Source organism: Morus notabilis, unplaced genomic scaffold, assembly GCF_000414095.1.
Source record: "Morus notabilis unplaced genomic scaffold, ASM41409v2 Scaffold1503, whole genome shotgun sequence".
Lineage (NCBI taxonomy): Eukaryota > Viridiplantae > Streptophyta > Magnoliopsida > Rosales > Moraceae > Morus > Morus notabilis.
The window spans coordinates 69,477-90,752 of record NW_010365593.1 but is presented as its reverse complement, the minus strand read 5'-3'; the positions used below and the strand labels follow the sequence as shown (position 1 = coordinate 90,752).

Sequence of the window (21,276 nt, the reverse complement as noted above, 5' to 3'; positions counted from 1 at the left end):
TAGGAAAAAAAAATTATAGGAGGGTACAGTTTCGAATGGTTGATGTTGATCAAATTATATTATATCGGTATTTTCTTCATTTTATATAATTCTAATTTGAGGGTTTTGCAAAAAAAAAATAAAAAAAATAAAAATAGTAACAATCCGGCGATTCCAACCCGGTTACAATTGGGGTTGTTCTTTTAGAGTGTAACTTGAGTGTAATTTTTAAGTTATAACTTGAGTTAAAGTTAGAACTTGAATAAAGTTGAGTAAAATTAAATAAAATTAAAACTTAAAAGAACGTGAACTTAAACAAAATTAAAATTTGAGTTGTCTTTTTTTAAATTTTATGAACAAAAGAACGTGCCAGATGGCCATCCATGAACTAGGAAAATCCTGAAGCATTAATAAAGTAAACAATTAAAGAATTCTGCAAAGAAGAGGACCCAAGAATCTCATAATACTTGTACTCTCTCTCCTTGGCCATATATAACTGTAGATCCCACTTCAATCAGGTTATTGCTTTTGATCACAAACTCTAGTTTTTTCTCAAGTCAAAAATAGAAACTCAAGTAGCCCTCCTCAAGGATTTTCATTCCCTGCTAGTCTCTGATTTCTAACTAAAACAATTTAGACATCATAAGAAATTTATTAGGAAAAAGAATTCTGCAGTAAAACTGTCTAAAACACAATTATATTCATAGTAAATGGTTGTTCACGTTATTTAAAAAAAACTGATAGAATCAAAATAAAGTGAAAAAGTTAGAGGGGCTCGTTCACTTTGTGAATTTAAGTTTTTAATTTGAATTTAGATGTAATATTTTCTGAGAATTTTTCATTATAGCAGAAAAAATTAGATGTGATATTTTCTGAGAGTTTTTTACTATAAAAACCTAAAACTAAAAACTCAAATCGGTGAAATGAACGATGCCAGTTTGAAAGTAATATATTTATATATATTAAAGTTCATAGGGTATATTAACACTTATAAAATTTATACGGTATTTATAAACATTTATGTTAGAAAACTTAACGGAATTAACTTAAAAAGACATGTTGATATAAATGATAAAATTTAAGAGCATATGTATATTTTATAATTCATGAGGCATGTTGATATAAATAATAAAGATTAAGGAGAATTTATAAGATTTGTTTTTAAAATTAAAAAATACGGATAGTTACGTATCTCATGGGAGAATTCTCCTTTCATAATACGGAAGTACGTATTCATCTATACAGATTCCTAGTTCATGCATCAAGGTCGTTAATCATGTAGTCCTACAGTCAAACACCAGAGGTTGAGAGCCTCTAATGGACGTACATGGCAGGTAGGCCCCGTGATTTGATGGTAGTCATCAGCAGCTTCACAGCCTGGGGTCCACCACTTATCATCCCTCTGTATACCACCACCTAAAATATTAGGGTTAATCTAATTGAGCGGTTTCCAATTTTGTCCTCAATCTTATTTTAGTGTCTGACTTACAAAACATTTTGAGATTTTAATTTATCAGTTTGTTTCAATTTTCATTTCTTTAACAGATATATATATTTGTCATCATCCCATGAATATTTTATGTAACTTCAATTTTCAATCAGCATCATATACACGTTCCAACCATTAAAATACCCAATGAGGCTAAAATTAAAACAAACCATAAACATTTAAGTTTTTAATTTAAATTAAGATGTGATTTTATGTGAGAGTTTTTTATTGTAATAAAAAAATTAGATGTGATTATTTTTTAAAATTTTTTATTGTAATAAAACTCAAATTCTAAACTCAAATCAGTAAAATAAACAGATGACAACAGTTATGACCAGAGTGGAATTGAGGGTAAAATTAGACAATCATACCTAGAATTAACCCAAAATATTAACCAACTACCCAATTTTTATTTTATTTCTTAAGAAAAAAGTATTTGTTCTACTTCCAAATCCAAAAAAAAAAGAAAAAAAGAAAAAGAAAAAAAGAAAAAGAAAAAAAAAGAAGTATTTGTTCTGCCGTTTGGTACTTGTCTTCAGTTACTACCAGCTTGCTCAATCCTTTTTTTTTTCTTTTTTCTCTTTCTTAATTTCTTTCCCGCGCTTTAAAATCCCACTTTATCATTATTATTATTATTATCATTTCTTCAGGCCTTCATCTTCGGCCTATTGAAATCTCCATTACGACATTATAGTCAAAGTTTTGTGCTTTGCCTTTTCTCATTAAAATCACTCTCTTTCAAACCACTTTCTTTCCGTTTCAATTCACTCTTCTCTCTCAACCCATACTCTCTTTTCTTTACCAAAAACCAACCAAATATTTTTTCTTTTTCTTTTTCCTTATGCCCAAACACCCTTTTCATTTTCCCTCCGAGTAATTTCAACTTAATGGACACACTAAAACCCAAATCAGCTTTCAACAACAACAACAACAAGAGCAAATTAGCAAGAACATTTCAGAAAGTGATAAACCTCAAAACCGCGTCGAAAATCGCCTCCAACAATGGCATTTGCATGCTCAATCCTCAGTCTTGCAGAGTCGTCAGAGAAAAAGATGACGATGAACTACAACGTTATAACAACAGTTATGGCAGTAAGCAGTTCACCGAAGATCTCAAGTCTCGGAACAGGGCCGTCATGGAAGCTCTTGTCGCGAAGCTTTTCGCCGGGATCACCTCCATTAAAGCCGCTTATGCCGAGCTCCAGATGGCCCAGAATCCTTACAACAGCGACCTCATTCAGGCCTCTGATCAGGCCGTCGTCGACGAGCTCAAAGCGATCTCGGAGCTTAAACGAAGTTTTTTAAAGAAAGAGCTCGATTTGTCTCCCCAGGTCACCATTATGCTCGCCGAGATTCAAGAACAGCAAGCGGTAATGAAGACTTACGAGATCACCATTAAAAAGCTTGAGTCAGAGGTTGACAAAAAGGATTCGGAGATCTCCTTTCTTAGGAAATGCCTCGAAGAGGCCGTTTTAATCAACAGAACGATGGAGAAGAAGCTGAACGCGAGCGGGTCGTTGTCCGCTTTCGATAATATAAAGCTTTCTTCGCTGACTCAGACGCATTTTTCTCAGTTCTTGCAAGGGTGTTTGAGATCAGTGAGAAACTTCGTCAAGTTGTTGGTGAGAGAAATGGAGTCTGCGAATTGGGATCTCGATTTGGCCGTAAAGTTCATCGAGCCCAACTGTTGTTTTTCGACGAAAAACCACAGATGTTTCGCTTTCGAATCTTTCGTTTCGAAAACCATGTTCGAAGGATTCAACTTTCCCACCTTCAACCTCGAAAACGACAGCAAAATAGTAGGCGAGTGTGATTCTCAATCAGAAATTTTCTTCGACAAGTTCAAGAAGCTGAGACCGGTGAGTCCGAAACACCTCTTTACGCAGAACCCAAACTCGTCGTTTGGGAAATTCCTGAGAGTGAAATATACCCAGCTGGTTCACGCGAAAATGGAGTGCTCTGTTTTCGGAAACCTGAACCAGAGGAAGATGGTGACGTCATGCGGGTACCCGGAAACGCCGTTCTTCAATGCGTTCGCGGAAATGGCCAAGAGGGTTTGGCTTCTCCATTGCCTGGCCTTCTCGTTCGGCGAAGAAGTTATGGTTTTTCAGGTGAGGAAAGAGTCCAGATTCTCCGAGGTTTACATGGAGTGCGTGACACAAGACGTGCTCTTCTCGTCGTCGTCCGGTGAGCTCGACGACGTGAGTCCCGAGGCGGACCTCCGAGTGGGTTTCACGGTGGTTCCGGGGTTCAAGATCGGAAAGATGGTGTTTCAGAGTCAGGTATACTTGTCTCCGGCGACTTCTTCTCCGGCAAGTTGAAGGTTTTGAGGACTTCCACGCGCTTCTTGTATTTTTTTTGTTTTTGTTTTTGCTCCGATATAGATGAAAAATGGTCAGGGCAGCAGCAATAGCGTTAAGCACTACAACTAATACGAGGTGGGTCGTAGTATGAGATGTAAAACATTCCTTTACCGGTATGCTATAGCATTGTTTATATAAATAGTTCAATTTAAAAACAATGCTAAAACATACCGGTGATGTTCGACATCATACATATAAAATATTTCATTTTCTATTAGTTGCAGTGTTTAATATTAATAGTACTTCAAGTATTTTTTTCTTTCCACAATTTAGGCTGTTGGATCTTTTGAGGAGTTTAAGATCAGACAGTGGTAATGCTGGTGATGGTTGGCAATAGGGGAATTGTATATAAAACGGTTGATTTGGCTATCGCCGGTGCTTTTTCTGTAACTGAGCTCCTACATGTTTGGAAGAGTGCGGTGGCGCGTGGACGCACGTGCTTCATTCACGGATTTTGCTTTTCTTTGGTGGAGTAACTGGTACAGTTGGGAATAGAGACAAGTGGGCCCATATAATGACGTGGCTGATGGAGGGTGTGATCTGAGAGTGAATTATGGCCATGGAGCGATGGGGGGCGGGCTCAAAGGTTGTGGGACAAGAGTAGAGCTTCATTCTGTCTTTCTTTTAGACTTTAGTATAGATAGTGGTTATGGTGGGAAGGGGTATAAAAGAAAATTTAATGATTAATGTCGCTTCTGTAATCTGTTGTGTAACTGTTTTTTGTATAAAAACAAGCATGAGCAAGATCAAGAAAAACTTTAGTAGCTGAGGATAAAAATATATATATATATATATATTGGTACATGATACTTTCATGTGTAATGTTATATTTTTATTTCTTCCAAATTCCAATAATTTCTCTTTTCTTATGAACTCTCTAATTCTGATTAAAGTGTGATTCGATTACATGTTCTTGAGTTTGCCTACAAAGAAACTTGATTTACACTCAATTAGCTGGCACTTGATCCCAAGGCTTTCATTCCATTTTTAGGTCAAAAACGCTACATGTCCTAACACGGAGCTAGTTCGGTAAGAAATACAGTGGCCCACTGAGATGGTTTTCAACGTTCAAAAATTGCTATGCTGAACCTAATAGAATCGCTTTTTTAGACATATCCTCATCTAGAAGAAGTGTATTTGTTAGCTCTCTGGTCAAGAACTAGTCCATATGGCGCCAATTAATCAATCAACTTGTCTTATAGGGGATTTTAATAAATATTAATGAGAGTTTGGACCGCAAGTGAAAGTTCTGAGCATAGTTCACGAGGCCCTGCAACATTACATGCTCAGAATTCCCCACATTTCCTAAGCTTGTGAGTCATGGTAATATGTCCTGAGTGTTGGCAGTTGAAACAAAAGAAGTCACGAGCACCATTTTTACTGAGCACTAATCACCACGCCAACAGTTAATATGGTAACCTTCTAACAATACAACATCAACCCAACAAAATTTTGATATTTTACACTTTTTGGTGTATCTTACTTTTACCAAAACCTCCATTAATGATCAATTGCACACTCCTAGAGACTGAAAACGAGACAAGCTAGCTTTCATACTTGTCTTGAATACTGAACAATCATTCATTCATTCAAACAAACAAATAAATAGACCATGCCAGATATTAGCTGTCGGTTGTAGAAAAGAATTTAATGCCGAGTCATAACTTAGAGAGAGAGAGAGAGAGATGAATATCGGTACTTGGGCAGTGATGAGTGTGCAGGGCATCTGAGAAACAAAACCGTGAAGCTGGTTTGACACCTTTTCAAATATGCTTTGTAATGTGGACATAGTTGCTTATATTGTAAAGTGGACATAGTTGTTTGCTTGTATAATTTCTATATATATATATATATATACAAGTTGTTTGTTTGTAGCTGTCTAAGAGGGTCCATTTTCCCTTCTTATGTTGTCTAGAATACTATATAGTATATATGTTCGGTCCCTATATTAAACTTCAAGCCAGACTTGGTTTGGCAATCTCTAGGTCACAACAAAGACGTGGTTAATTCTTTTCATGCCATTTAGCTTGCTTAGTGTTGATTTTTTGTTGTTATATTCTTGTATTTTTTGAGTAAATAAATATATTCTCGTATTTTTTGAGTAAATAAATGGACCGTCAGAGAATTCCAATCGGCGGTACTCAATTATATGCAGAATCTGGACAATTTTTGGAGCTTGCTCTGCAGACTGAGTACTTTATTGTCATTTTGTACTAAACCGTGTGGTACCTTACACGGTTGTGGGTCAAACGAAGCATGAAGGAAGAAGGTGGGGAAAAAAGTGCCAAAGTTATGGCACATCACATCCAACCCAAATCTCTTACGAAATGATAGAAACCAAGATTGAGAAAGGGGGAAAAAAAATTATCAGGCTTTATTGAAAAATTCTCAATAGCTCATATTATTATTATTTTTTTGTTGGTTTGATTGTAAAATTCTGTAAGATGCCGCAAAATGGAATTCAAAAACTTTTATGAAAACTTATTGCATCCCATGATATATGTCGTAAATTTTAAGACTCGTTTAATTCCCTGATTCGTGTTTAATTCGAGTTGAGATGTGATTTTATGTAAGAGTTTTTTATTATAATAAAAAAGTTAAATGTGACTGTTTTTGAGAATTTTTTACTGTAACAAAACTCAAATTCTAAACTCGAGTCGGTGAAATGAACGAGATCTTATAAAATTATTTTGCTTATATTTCCTAAGGAATAAGTGTTCCATGATCTTGCACACTATTCTCATTCCTTGAAAATTAATATTGGATATACATCATTAGTCTTTAATTTTCTCATTCATGATAGTATATATATCCTAGGTCAGTTAGGTTTTAAAATATTTTGTGTGATAATAAAGCGCTCTTAGTTCAATTCATTAGAACTGAGGTTTTGAAACACTATATCATTAAAAGTTTAAGTCATACGGAGCGTGATTAGATTCTTGTTATTTATTAGGTTCAAAATAAGATAAAGCACTAAAGGGATGTTCCTGACAATTCCTTAAGGCCAGAAAAAATCTAACCCAGTAAAAGTACCTGAGAAGATCTTTAAGGCAATGTCAAATTAGTGCGTTAATTTCAATTAATTTCAAGATTCGTGCCAAGAAATATTTTGAGCTAGCATGTAGACTAAATAGACCTACCTAACTTAATATCTAGTGATCATTATTTATTTTAAGGACAAACTACACGGTTGCCTCTCGAACTAAGCGGGTGAATTCATGAGGTTAGTGGACTCGCGGGCTTCACGGGGCAGTGGTGAGTCGCCGAACGGGTGGTGGGTTTTGTCGGAAAGGAAGTGGTTCAAGGTTATCGTAGTCTTGTAGGAGGTTGATTGGGGTTGCTGGGCAATTAGGGTTTCGTCTGTGTTAGGGATCAAATGGTCTAAGTGTTCTTCTTTTTTTTTTTTTTTTCTTTTCTTTTCTTTTTGTGGTAAGGCATGAGGATACTTTTGTTCTTTTAACAAAAAAGAGACAAGTAATTGAATGGGCAATTTTGTAATTACATTTTCAATTCCACAACTCTTATTATTAATGAGCGTCACATGTCATTTTTCTTCAAAATTTTAAAAGGAGAAATTTTACAAGACTTCTAAAGTTTGGGGGAAACGAACATTACAAAATTGAAGTTGAGGGATATTTTGTGACACTGCCTATAATTTATGAGACAACCGTGTAATTTGTCTTTAATTTAATTAATTCATAATCAATTAAAATACGATTATTAACTTTGATTTATTCTCCTAAAAAATAAAAGTTGCATCCTCAAATTATGTGGAATCATAGGGAGCTTGATATATTAATTTTGAAGATTTTCCATCGATATAAAATTCTTATAGGTTTACTATGCACAATAATATCCATAAGTGGGGTTTATTCCCCAAACCTCCCTCCTTACATCTTCATCTTTAAGCACTCTTGATCTCTAATGGATAATGTATTTAACATCTTGTCATAAACATTATTTTGTTTATAAGGTACCAACTAATCAAATATGTTTGAGATCTTTTATGCAAGAGCCGAAATTAATGCTCAAGGGAATATTATTATTTTTTTATTACAAAGTTGTAGATTTCATATCAATATGTTTCCAATTATCCATAAAATCGTATGTCCAAACTTTAACCAATGGCACGTCAAAAAATACAATCCACAAATTTGAGTCCATCAATCACTTAAAATTATAAGTGTAAATTGCATTATTGCACCATAAACTATTCATTTTTTACATAAGGTACCTTGAACTTTCAATGTTGATAAAATACACCCTAAACTTTGAAATCATTAGCAATTAAAGTTCAATAGCTGATGGACCATGGGCGCCGCACTACGCTGGCCGATGGCTTTTTGACAGCGTTTTACTTTTTGTTTGTCTTTTTTTCACGTCATTTTTTCTGGCATGCCTAGAAAAATGTAAGGATCGTGTTTGCCAAATTTCATTATTTTTTGACGCCGTTTTTATTTTATTATATTTTTTTAAAGACAAAAAATAAAAAAAATCATAAAAAATAGAATATTCATAAAAAAATGGTGCCACTTGCCGAATTAATTCCTAAAAATCATATATTAATTTTAAAATGCAAAACATAAATAAGAATGTAAATTTTTTACCCATCCTGGCCCCTGAGCTGGCCCCTGGGCGCCCCATTGCGCGCGCCGGGGGCTTTTTGACATCATTTTACTTTTTTTTGTCATTTTTTGAGGCCATTTTTTCCCATGCCTAGAAAAATGTAAGGACCGTGTCTGTAAAATTTCATTATTTTTTGACGTCGTTTTTATTTTATTATATTTTTTAAAGAAGAAAAATAAAGAAAATCATAAAAAATAGAATATTCATTAAAAAATGGTGTCGCTTGTTGCATTAATTCCTAAATATCATATATTAATTTTAGAATACAAAACATAAATAAAAATATAAATTTTTTACTCATCCCGGCCCTTGAGCTGGCCCTTGGGCACCCCACTACGCGGGCTAGGGGTTTTTGACAACATTTTACCTTTTTTGTCATTTTTAGGCCTTTTTTTTTGACATTCATAGAAAAATGTAAGGATCGTGTCTGTAAAATTTCATTATTTTTTGACGTCGTTTTTATTTTATTATATTTTTTAAAGAAGAAAAATAAAGAAAATCATAAAAAATAGAATATTCATTAAAAAACGGTGTCGCTTGTTGCATTAATTCCTTAATATCATATATTAATTTTAAAATGCAAGACATAAATAAAAATATAAATTTTTGACCCATCCCAGCCCCTGAGCTGACCCCTAGGCACCCGACTACGTGGGCTGGGGGCTTTTTGACAGCGTTTTTTGTCATTTTTAGGCCATTTTTTCTGGAATTCCTAAAAAAATGTAAGGAATGTGTCTGCAAAATTTCATTATTTTTTGACGTCATTTTTATTTTATTACATTTTTTTAAGATAAAAAATAAAGAAAATCATAAAAAATAGAATATTCATCAAAAAATTATTCCGCTTATTGCATTAATTCCCAAAACTCATATATTACTTATAGAAAGCAAAAAATAAATAAAAATGTAAATTTTTGACCCATCCCGGCCCCTGAGCTTGCCCCTAGACGCCTCACTGAGCGGGCCGGAGGCTTTTTGACAACGTTTTACTCTTTTGTCATTTTTTGAGGCTATTTTTTTCTGGCATGCCTAAAAAAAAATGTAAGAATCGTGTCTGTACAATTTCATTATTTTTTGACATTGTTTTTCTTTTATTATATTTTTTAAAGATAAAAAATAAAGAAAATCATAAAAAATAGAATATTCATCAAACACTGGTGCTACTTGTTGTATTAATTTCTAAAAATAAAATATTAATTTTAGAATGCAAAATATAAATAAAAATGTAAATTTTTTAGCCATCCCGGCCCTGAGCTAGCCCCTAGGTGCCCCACTACGCGGGCTGGGGACTTTTTGACAGTGTTTTACTTTTTTATCATTTTTTGAGGCTATTTCTTTTTCTGGTACGCCAAGAAAAATATAAAGATCCTGTTTGCAAAATTTTGCTATTTTTTGACGTCAATTTTATTTTATTTTATTTTTTAAAGACAAAAAATAAAAAATATAATAAAAAATATAATATTCATGAAAAAATGGAGCCACTTATTGTATTAATTCATGAAAAAACAAATATTAATTTTAGAATACAAAATATAAATAAAAATATACGTTTTTGACCTAACTCGGTACCTGGATGCCCCACTACGCGTGCCGTGGGTTTTTTGACAGCGTTCTTATCATTTTACTTTTTTTTAATCAAATTTTGAGGTTGTTTTTTTCTGGCATGCCTAGAAAAATGTAAAGATCATATATGCAAAATTTCATAACTTTTTGACGTCGTTTTTATTTTATTATATTTTTTAAAGCTGAAAAATAAAGAAAATCATTAAAAATAGAATATTCATCAAAAAATGGTGCCACTGGTTGCATTAATTCCTAAAAATCATATATTAATTTTAGAATATGAAACAAAAATAAAAATATAAATTTTTGACCCATCCCAGCCCCTGAGCTGGCCCCTGGGCGTCCAAATATGCGAGCCGGGGGCTTTTTGACAGTGTTTTGCCTCTTTTTATCATTTTTTGAGGCCATTTTTTTTGTAACATACCTAGAAAAATTTAAAGATCATGTCTGCAAAATTTCATTATTTTTGGGTGTCATTTTTGTTTTATTATATTTTTTAAAGATGAAAAATGAAGAAAATCATAAAAAATAGAATATTCATCAAAAAATAGTGCTGCTGGTTGCATTACTTCATAAAAATCATCTATTAATTATAGAATACAAAATATAAATAAAAATATATATTTTTTTACCCATCCTGGCCACTTAGCTGGCCCCTGGGCGCCTCACTACGCGGGTCGGGAGCTTTTTGACAGCGTTTTACTTCTTTTGTCATTGTTTGATGCCGATTTTTTTGGCATCCCTGGAAAAATGTAAGGATCGTGTCTACAAAAATTCATTATTTTCTTATGTCGTTTTTATTTTACTATATTTTTTAAAGATGAAAAATAAAGAAAATAATAAAAAATAGAGTATTCATAAAACAAATGGTGCCACTTATTGCATCAATTCTTAAAAATCATATATTAATTTTAGAATACAAAACATAAATAAAAATATAAATTTTTGACCTATCCCGGTCCCTTAGCTGGCCCCTAGGCGCCTCACTACGCGAGCCGAATGCTTTTTGGCAGCGTTTTACTTTTGTTTTTTTTTCATTTTTTGAGGTTATTCTTTTCTAGCATGCCTACGAAAATGTAAGGATCATATCTTCAGAATTTCATTATTTGTTCATGTCATTTTTATTTTATTATATTTTTTAAAAATGAAAAATATAGAAAACTAAAAAAAAATAGAATATTCATCAAACAATGGTGCCGCTTATTATATTAATTCCTAAAAATCATATATTAATTTTAGAATGCAAGACATAAATAAAAAATATAAATTTTTGACCTATCCTGGCCCCTGGACTTTTTGACAGCGTTTTACTTTTTTGTCATTTTTTGAGGCCCTTTTTTTGTAGCAATCCTAAGAAAATGTAAGGATCGTGTCTGTAAAATTTCATCATTTTTTGACGTCATTTTTATTTTATTATACTTTTTAAAGATAAAAAAATAAAGAAAATTATAAAAAATAGAATATTCATCAAAAAATGGTGCCGCTTATTGCATTATTTCCTAAAATCATATATTAATCTTAGAATGTAAAACATAAATAAAAATATAAATTTTTGACCCATGTCGGCCCATTAGCTGGCCCCTAGGCGCCTCACTTCGCGGGCTGAAGGCTTTTCGACAGTATTTTACTTTTTTCTGTCATTTTTTGAGGCCATTTTTTTTGGGCAAGCCTAGAAAAATAGAACGATCATTTCTGCAAAATTTCATCATTTTTTGACGTAATTTTTATTTTATTATATTTTTTATAGACGAAAAATAACGAAAATAATAAAAAATAGAATATTCATCAAACAGTAGAGCCGCTTGTTACATTAATTACTAAAAATCATATTTTAATTTTAGAATACAAAACATAAATAATAATTTAAATTTTTAACCCACCTCGGCCCCTAAGCTAGCCCTTGGACGTCCTACTACGCGGGTCGGGGGCTTTTTGACAGCGTTTAAATGTTTTTGTCATTTTTTTAGGCAATTTTTTCTGACATGCCTAGAAAAATATAATGATTATATCTGTAAAATTTCACTATTTTTTTACGTCGTTTTTGTTTTATTATATTTTTTAAAGATGAAAAATAAGGAAAATCATAAAAAAAAAATATTCATAAAAAAATGGTCATTCGTGTTGCATTAATTCCTAAAAATCATATATTAAGTTTAGAATGCAAAACATAAATAAAAATATAAATTGTTGACCCATCCCGGCCCCCGAGCTGGCCCCTGGGCACCCTATTATGCGGGCCGGGGGCATTTTGACAGCGTTTTAATTTTTTTGTCATTTTTAGGCCATTTTTTCTAGCATACCTAGAAAAATGTAAGGATCATGTGTGCAAAGGTTCATTATTGTTTGACGGCGTTTTTATTTTATTATATTTTTTAAATATGAAATATAAAGAAAATCATGAAAAATAGAATATTCATCAAAAAAATGGTGCCACTTGTTGCATTAATTCATAAAAACCATATATTAATTTTAGAATGCAAAACATAAATTAAAATGTAAATTTTTTACCCTTCCAGGCCCCTGAGCTGGCCCTTGGGCACCCCACAATGTGGGCCAGGGGCTTTTTGACAGCGTTTTTATTTTTTTATCCTTTTTTGTGGCCATTTTTTTTCTTGCATGCCTAGAAAAATGTAAGGATCGTGTCTGTAAAATTTCATTATTTTTTGACGTCGTTTTTATTTTATTATATTTTTTAATGATGAAAAATAAATAAAATCATAAAAAATAGAATATTCATCAAAAAATAGTCCCTCGTGTTGCGTTAAATTCTAAAAATGATATATTAATTTTATAATGCAAAACATAAATAAAAATGTAAATTTTTTACCCAATCCGGCCCCTGAGCTGGCCACTGGTCGCCCCACTACGCGGGCTAGGGTTTATTTTATAGCGTTTTGGTTTTCTTGTCTTTTATTAAGGTTATTTTTTTTGGCATGCCTAGAAAAATATAAGGATCATGTCTGTAAGGTTTCATTATTTTTTAACGTCGTTTTTATTTTATTATATTTTTTAAAGACAAAAAATAAGGAACATCATAAAAAATAGAATATTCATCAAAAAATGGTCGCTCGTGTTGCATTAATTTCTAAAAATCATATATTAATTTTAGAATACAAAATATAAATAAAAATGTAAATTTTTTACTTATCACGGTCCCTGAGCTGGGGTGCCCCATTATGAAGGCCGGGGTCTTTTTGACATCGTTTTAGTTTTTTCATAATTTTTTAGGCCATTTTTTTCTGATATGCCTAGAAAAATATAAGGATCATGTCTGTAAAATTTCATTATTTTTTGACGTCATTTTTATTTTATTATATTTTTTAAAGATAAAAAAATAATGAAAATCATAAAAAATATGATATTCATCAAACAATGGTGCCGCTTGCTGTATTAATTCCTAAAAATCTTATATTAACTTTAGAATGTAAAAGATAAATAAAAATGTAAATTTTTTACCCATCCCGGCCCCTGAGCAGGCCCCTGGGTGCCCCCACTATGCGGGTTGGGGTCTTTTTGATAGCGTTTTAGTTTTTTTGTCATTTTTTGAGGTCATTTTTTTCTGACATGCCTAGAAATATATATGGATCGTGTCTGCAAAATTTTAATACTTTTTGACGTGATTTTTATTTTATTATATTTTTTCAAGACGAAAAATATAGAAAATCATAAAAAATATCTTAAATAAAAATGTAAATTTTTGACCTATCCCAGCCCATGAGCTGGCCCCTCGGCGCCTTTCTATGCGGACCGAGGGCTTTTTGACAGCATTTTACTTTTTTTGTCATTTTTTAGTCCATTTTTTTCTGGCATGCCTTCAAAAATGTAAGGATCGTGTATGCAAAATTTCATTATTTTTTTACTTCGTTTTTATTTTATTACATTTTTTAACGACGAAAAATAAAGAAAATCCTAAAAAATAGAATATTGATCAAAAAATGTTGTCGCTAGTTGAATTAATTCCTAAAATTATTTATTAATTTTAGAATGCAAAACATAAATAAAAATGTAAATTTTAGACCCATCCTGGCACCTGAGCTGGCCCATGGGCACCCTACTACGCGGGTCGGGGGCTTTTTGACTGCGTTTTACTTTTTTTTGTCATTTTTTGAGCCTATTTTTTTTTTCTGGCATGCCTAGAAAAATGTAAGAATCGTGTGTGTAAAATTTCATTATTTTTTTACGTTGTTTTTATTTTATTATATTTTTTAAAGACAAAAAATATAGAAAATCAAAAAAATAGAATATTCATCAAACAATGGTGCCATTTGTTGCATTAATTCCTAAAAATCATATATTATTTTTAGAATGGAAAACATAAATAAATTTGTAAATGTTTTTTGCCATCCCGGCCCCTCAGCTGGCCCCTGGGCAACCCACTACGTGGACCGGACACTTTTTGACAGCGTTTTACTTTTTTTGTCATTTTTTATTATATTTTTTTTTGGCATGCATAGAAAAATGTAAAGATTGTGGCTGCAAAATTTTATTAGTTTTTGACGACGTTTTTATTTTATTATATTTTTTAAAGATAAGAAATAAAGAAAATCACAAAAAATAGAATATTTATCAAACAACGGTAGTGCTTGTTGCATTAATTCCTAAAAATCATATATTAATTTTAGAATGTAAGACATAAAAAGGAATGTAAATTTTTGATGCATCCCAGCCCATGAGTTGGCTCTTGGGCACCCCACTACGCGGGCCATTGGATTTTGACAGTGTTTAACTTTTTTTGTCATTTTTTTAGCCCATTTTTTTCTAGCATGCCTAGAAAAATGTAAGGATCGTGTATGGAAAAATTTTTTTTTTGACGTCGTTTTTATCATACTATATTTTTAAAGTCAAAAAATAAAGAAAATCATAAAAAATAGAATATTCATCAAACAATGGTGCCGCTTGTTGCATTAATTCCTAAAAATCATATATTAATTTTAGAACGTAAAACATAAATAAAACTGTAAATTGTTTATCCATCCCAGACCTAGAGTTGGCCCCTGGGCGCCCCACTACGGGGTTAGGGCTTTTTGATAGTGTTCTAGTTTTTTTGTCATTTTTTGAGGTCATTTTGTTTCTAAGATGCCTAGAAAAATAAAAGGTTCCTTGAGCTCGATCCTGTGACGACCCTCCTATGAGGCCGCCACCGTAACTTAGTTTTTAACTTGTACTTACTGACATTTCTTAAAATTTGCGAAACAGTTTTTTTTTTTAAAACATAAGAAGGAATACTTTTATAATTCGTAACAATAATTTCAAAAGAATAAATCACTGAATTTCTGAAAGTTTTTCTTAATTTCAATTAAGATAAAACCTTCTAGAAATATTTTTCAAATGGAGCTGTGTTTGAACTCTTGTTTCAAATACTCTTTAAAAGCCTTTCTAAAACTAGCCAATTCAATTGGGCCATTTAATTTGACTTTAAAACGGATTTCGTGAGAACTCTTAAATTCAAGTACATCTTAAAGTCCTTTTAAAATCAATCATTTAAATCGTCATGTTTAAAATTCGTTTATTTGTTGCATGCACTATTGCAACGTTCTAAAACTTAAATACTCAAAACTAGGGTTGTTAGCTACAACCTCGATTTTCTTAACATACATATGTACATATACTTTTTAAACATACATGCTTGAAACCTTTGAATCATATAGACATATACATGATTTTTCTTAAACTTACTGCGGAAGATAACTGCGTGAGCGATATCCATTCCCATCTCCACCATTCGTCCGCCGCTCGCTATTGCCCTTCAAGAATTGCTGATAGGTTTCTTACCTACAACATGAACATATCTGATTGAGCTTTCGCTCAGCAAGTAGGAACTATATCTCACAAAATAATTGTAAGTACACATGAATAAATATGCATGAGCTGATTATGCTTAATTATGATGTCTTATCATAGTCTTATTATCTTATCTTATCTTTCTTACTGATGGGCCCGAGTGCTCGCGTACCACTTGCGCCCAATCATCGGGACGTGAGGGTTTGCAAAGTCCCCCACGACACCGTGATTATAACTTGAATGCCTCCCTTGCGAAGGACTTTATTATTTTTTTTCTCCCTTGCGGAGCTTAAGTTACCTCCCTTAGGTCGGAGGCTGGTACGGCACTCAACTGAGATTATTCTTGTAAGTTCCTCTTGACTTATTAAGGTGTATACAGCATGACATGGCATCGCATACAATACTTAAAGCATAAGCATGTATATATATAACATGTATAATTTTTTTCTTTAAAATCTATTCATGCTGTAGGCGAGATTCCTACTTACCTGATTTACAGAGCTGGAATCCACTTTTCGCCAAACAGTCTATTCTCTTACTTGCTTATTTTCTTGGAGAACTCTCTCTCTCTCTTGAAAACCTTTGAACTCCTCTAAGACTTGTTAATGGCTTGGAACCTTGGAGAATGCTTGACTAGTGTCCTCCTAGAATCCCTTGATCTCATTGCTCTTCTTCTATGGTTTGCTAGTGTCTCAAAATTAGGAGAGTGGGAGAAAATATTTTGAGAGAGAGTGGAGAGTGTGGCTGGATTTTGAGTGGGGAAAAAGAGAGGAGAAAAAAAAAATGAAGCTTATCCTATATTGGTTCCTTTTATAGGCAACTTGGTGATCATTTATTTAACTCCAATTCCACATCATCATTCAACCAAATTTTTGGCTCAAATCCCCCTTTCTTGGCCGGTTTTGGAAGGAGAAAAGAAGAAGCCATTTTGCCATTAATTCCCTTTCAACCACTACCATCACATCACCTTAACATGTAACCTTCTAACATTCTCAACTAGAACTAGCTAATTTTGGCTCTATTTTTTTTATGCATGGCCGGTGGTGTGCTTCAAGAAGGAAGTGTGGTAAGCATTTATGTCCAATAGTTGATTTGACACAATCCCATCACACCTTACCATGTAATCTCCTAGCACACTCAACTAGCCAATTTTGGCTCTATTTTTTCTATGCATGGCCGGCCAAAGTGGAGAAGGAGAGAGAGAAAAATAAATCCTACCCCTTGTACTTTAGTCCACTCTCTTAGGTTACCTTTGAATCAGGTAAAAATCATACTGACTGTAAAGGGTACTTAGCTGACAGGAAATTCTTGTTTCTGACGGTTTTTTTTTCTCTACTGTTTATTTACAGTTCAACTGTTAAATCCTTGACTGCTTTGATATCACGTTAAATTCTTACTCGCGTAATATCTTAAACTGTTTCAAGTCTTAAACTTAATTCTAGACTGAATAAATTCTAAATTTAACTTTTATGCATTATATCCCGGGAATGATATTGTTTCTGACGGTGTCAACTCCCGAGCTCACATTGTACCCTTCTACTATAGGTATTTATCTTGTGACTTTAATCTAGCTATCTGGCAATTAAGGATTTTCTCTTCTTTAAAAATGTCAGTGCGTTTTTTTTTTTTTTTTTTTTTTTTTTTTTGTTTGGAGATTCTTGAAATTAAGATTCTCAATTTTTACGCTGCTAACATCATGCTGTGTTTGGAGATTCTTGAAATTAAGATTCTCAAACTATACTTGTACTGAAAATTATTCCGCCTTAAAGTACGGTGAAAATTTATTGATCGAATTTACTTGATCGAAAACATGAACTTAACATGAAATCTGCTACAGAATTTAGGAATACAGATATTAATACTATAAATCCTTTAGTCACATAATATTTTCTAGGAAAATCCTTGGCTTAAATAAATAAATTGTATTATTTAAGGTCTGGAATTTTCTCAGGCATTACAGATCCAAAAACCGAAGCCTTCGATTCCGTTGAATTCAAACTGAGTTTTCAACTTTCCTCGAACAAAAAAATCAAAACATGCACCAAATTTCTTGCTTTTCCGAGAATAAGACCTATGGATAGAAAAAGGGGGGGAGAGAGAGAGAGAGAATAAGACCCATGGATAGAAAAAGGGGGGGAGAGAGAGAGAGAGTTTTTAAGAATGAATTTTTTTTAAGAAGTTTAATAATTGATTAGGTTTAAGTTAATTGATAGATTTGGATTAAAATAAATTAAAATTACCACTAATGAATTAAAAATTATGTTTATTGTTGCTCTTTACTAAAATGCCCTCACTTTCGTTAAAAACTTAACAGAGGGGGAAAATTTATAAGAGTTTCAAAATTTAGAACTAATAGATGTTATAAATTAAAATTCAGGAGGCATTTTATGATAAGGGTTATCGTTTAGGAATAACTGTGTTATTTGTCCTAGTAATTATGATGTGTGACATATAAAATTAATATACACGTTACGTAGGGCTCATATTTAATTCTTATTTCGAAGTCTAATGAAAGTTAGTTGAGAATAGTGGTGGAACTTTGGGCCGGCGGGCATGCCCGCTGTCTGAATTTTTCGGGCTCGGCGGGCAGGCCCATATGTCGGCCCGTCCAAAGTTACATTTTCAGGCTCGGGCTTGGGCAGCCCAAATTTGGTCACCATGCCGGAGTCCGCCGCAGTGTAGTGCCGTCGACCGCCGTCCACCGGAGTTTTTTTGATTTTTTTTGTCGAAGCCCGAATGCCCGAAGCTCGAATTGCCCGAAAAACGGTCAAAATTCTGAACGTTGGTGCCCAACCCAAAAATAAGCCCCAAAACTTGAATTTTACCCGAATGCCCGATTGCCTGATTGCCCGAAAACCCGTGAAACGGCTAGTTTTTTTACTGTTGCCGCCTGAACTCGCGCCGAACCCACCCGAACCCTAAACTAGCCGTTGCACCCCGAATTTTTTGAAAAAAAAAATCAATTTTTTAACCCAAAAATTTTCCTATAAATACCCCCATCCCCCACACATTTTTCTCACTCAAACTATCTCAATCCCTCTCAATTTCTCTCAATCTCTATCAATTTTTCTCAATCTCTCTCAATTCTCGAATCTCTATTACAATTTTTCTAAAAACTATCACATTATCCTAAAGCTCTCTCTCTCAAATCGCTCTTATTTTTTTTATAATGGATCCTTTTGGTTATAGTGGTATTCCCATTGATGCTCAACACAACATGGAAGAAGGACAATTTCCCACTAATGAATTTGTTACGCAAGAATATAAAAGAGGGTACATCTAACCACTTTATTATCTCCTTCTTGACCACCTCCTTCATGATCGGGTTCATCCTTCTTTGTCCCTCTATTAACCCATTTTTATCATCTTCCAGAAGAATCTTGTGCATACAAAATGAGTTTTCCTGGGAAAAAAGCTTCAACCTGGAGTTGAACAAGAGCACTTGTTGCCCAGCTTCAAATGTTTGAGGTAAGATTTTACGGTCATGCCATTTCTTAGTCTTCTCCTTGTATAGCCGAGCACTCTCATAAGCTTGTAGCCTAAACTCATCGAGCTCATTCAGTTGTAACAATCTGCTCTGCCCGGCTACCTGCCAATCGAGATTTAGCTTTTTGAGAGCCCAAAACGCTCTATGTTCTAACTCCACAGGCAAGTGACAAGCCTTTCCATAAACCAGCCTATATGAGGACATTCCTAAGGGTGTTTTCAAAGCTGTTCGGAAGACCCATAATGCATCGTCCAAGCGCACCGACCAATCCTTGCGAGTCGGGTTCACTGTTTTCTCGAGTATTCGCTTGATTTCCCTGTTTGATAATTCGGCTTGCCCACTGGTTTGCGGGTGATAGGCTGTGGCGACCTTGTGTTTGACACCATATTTAGCAAGCAGTTGCACCAAGTATTTGTTGCAGAAGTGGGTTCCTTCATCACTAATGATGGCTCGGGGGGTTCCAAAACGAGTGAAAATGTGTTTCTGTAAAAATCTCAGCGCCACCTTGGCATCATTTGTGGGTGAAGCAACTGCCTCCACCCACTTTGACACATAGTCAACGGCCACTAGAATGTATTGGTTTCCAAATGACACCGGGAAGGGGCCCATAAAATCCGTACCCCAAACATCAAACAGTTCCACTTCTAAGATGTTTAGGGGCATCTCATGCCTTCGAAGATGTTCATGAGGCACTCATCAAAATCTGTCCCAAAAACTGAGAAATTATCCATAAAAACCTCTAAAGTACTGCTCCACCATATCAGTGAAAATAGCCAGCATACATCTCTGAAAAGTGGCTGGAGCGTTACAAAGTCCAAACGGCATTCTCCTGAAGGCAAATGTGCCAAAAGGACACATGAAAGTAGTCTTGTGTTGATCCTCCGGTGCAATCACAATCTGATTATAACCGGAATACCCGTCCAATAGGCAATAAAATTCCTTACCCGCCAGCCTATCCAACATTTGATCAATAAAGGGAAGCGGGAAATGATCTTTTCTAGTGGCCTGTAATCCATGCATATCCGCCAACCTGTTACTGTTCTTGTGGGGATTAATTCATTCTTCTCATTTTCAACAACAGTGATTCCCCCTTTCTTAGGGACACATTGAACCGGGTTCACCCATGCACTATCCGAGATTGGATAGATGATCCCCGCATCTAACCACTTTATTATCTCCTTCTTGACCACCTCCTTCATGATCGGGTTCATCCTTCTTTGTCCCTCTATAGACCCATTTTTATCATCTTCCAAAAGAATCTTGTGCATACAAAATGAGGGACTTATGCCTTTTATGTCTGCTATAGTCCAGTCGATGGCTCCTTGGGATTAAATCGCGTGAAGAGGGGCTAATTTTATCTAATGGGTTTGATCATGAAATATGTAAAAGTAAACATCAAATCCCTTGCAAATGCTGACATAAGCGTCCCTTCCAAATAGAAGTGAAACGACACATCAGAGGAGAGAAAGTTAAACCAACTTCAGCAAGTTTCTTCCCCACACAGTAGGAGAGAAACCGACAACAAGAGTGAGAACATGAGGGAAACCGAGAAAAAGATAGGGATAACCAAGCCAAAGATCCAGAAAAATTTACCAAAATCGTGAGAAAGTTAGATACTGTAACACCCTGAAGAATTAATTAAGATTAATTAAGGTAATTGAGATTATTAGTGTGCCTAATTTGGAGTATTAATTGAGTTTAATTAATAAATGTTTCTGACACGTGTGAGTTTAAATAGTTCCAAGGTATTTAAATTATTCTCAGTAATTTATTTTAACCCAGAAGTGTGTATGGGCGCATTTCTGGACTGTTTTTTTTAAATATTGTACACATGCCCTTTCCCTTTCCTTTTTCCTTTTCTTTCCTTTTTCCTTTTCCTTTTCTTTTCTTTTCTTTTTCTCTTCCTTTCCCGTGCGTCTCTCCCCCTCACTCTCTCTCTCTCACTCTCCCGTGCTCTCTCTCACTCTCTCTCATTTTTTGTCCCAAAT

General features: G+C 34.0%; 1 protein-coding gene across 1 annotated transcript; it reads left to right on the top strand.

The window, feature by feature from the left end:
- The first annotated feature begins 2,132 nt into the window (after window positions 1–2,132).
- LOC21388335 (protein GRAVITROPIC IN THE LIGHT 1) lies at window positions 2,133–4,596 on the top strand. Its single transcript, XM_010108315.2, has one exon. The coding sequence runs from the start codon at window positions 2,356–2,358 to the stop codon at window positions 3,787–3,789; it is 1,434 nt and encodes a 477-aa protein (XP_010106617.1). The 5' UTR covers window positions 2,133–2,355; the 3' UTR covers window positions 3,790–4,596.
- The last annotated feature ends 16,680 nt before the right edge of the window (window positions 4,597–21,276 follow it).

Coding starts and splice junctions, on each gene's coding strand:
- LOC21388335 (XM_010108315.2), top strand. CDS start 2,356: ATGGACACACTAAAACCCAAATCAGCTTTCAACAACAACAACAACAAG.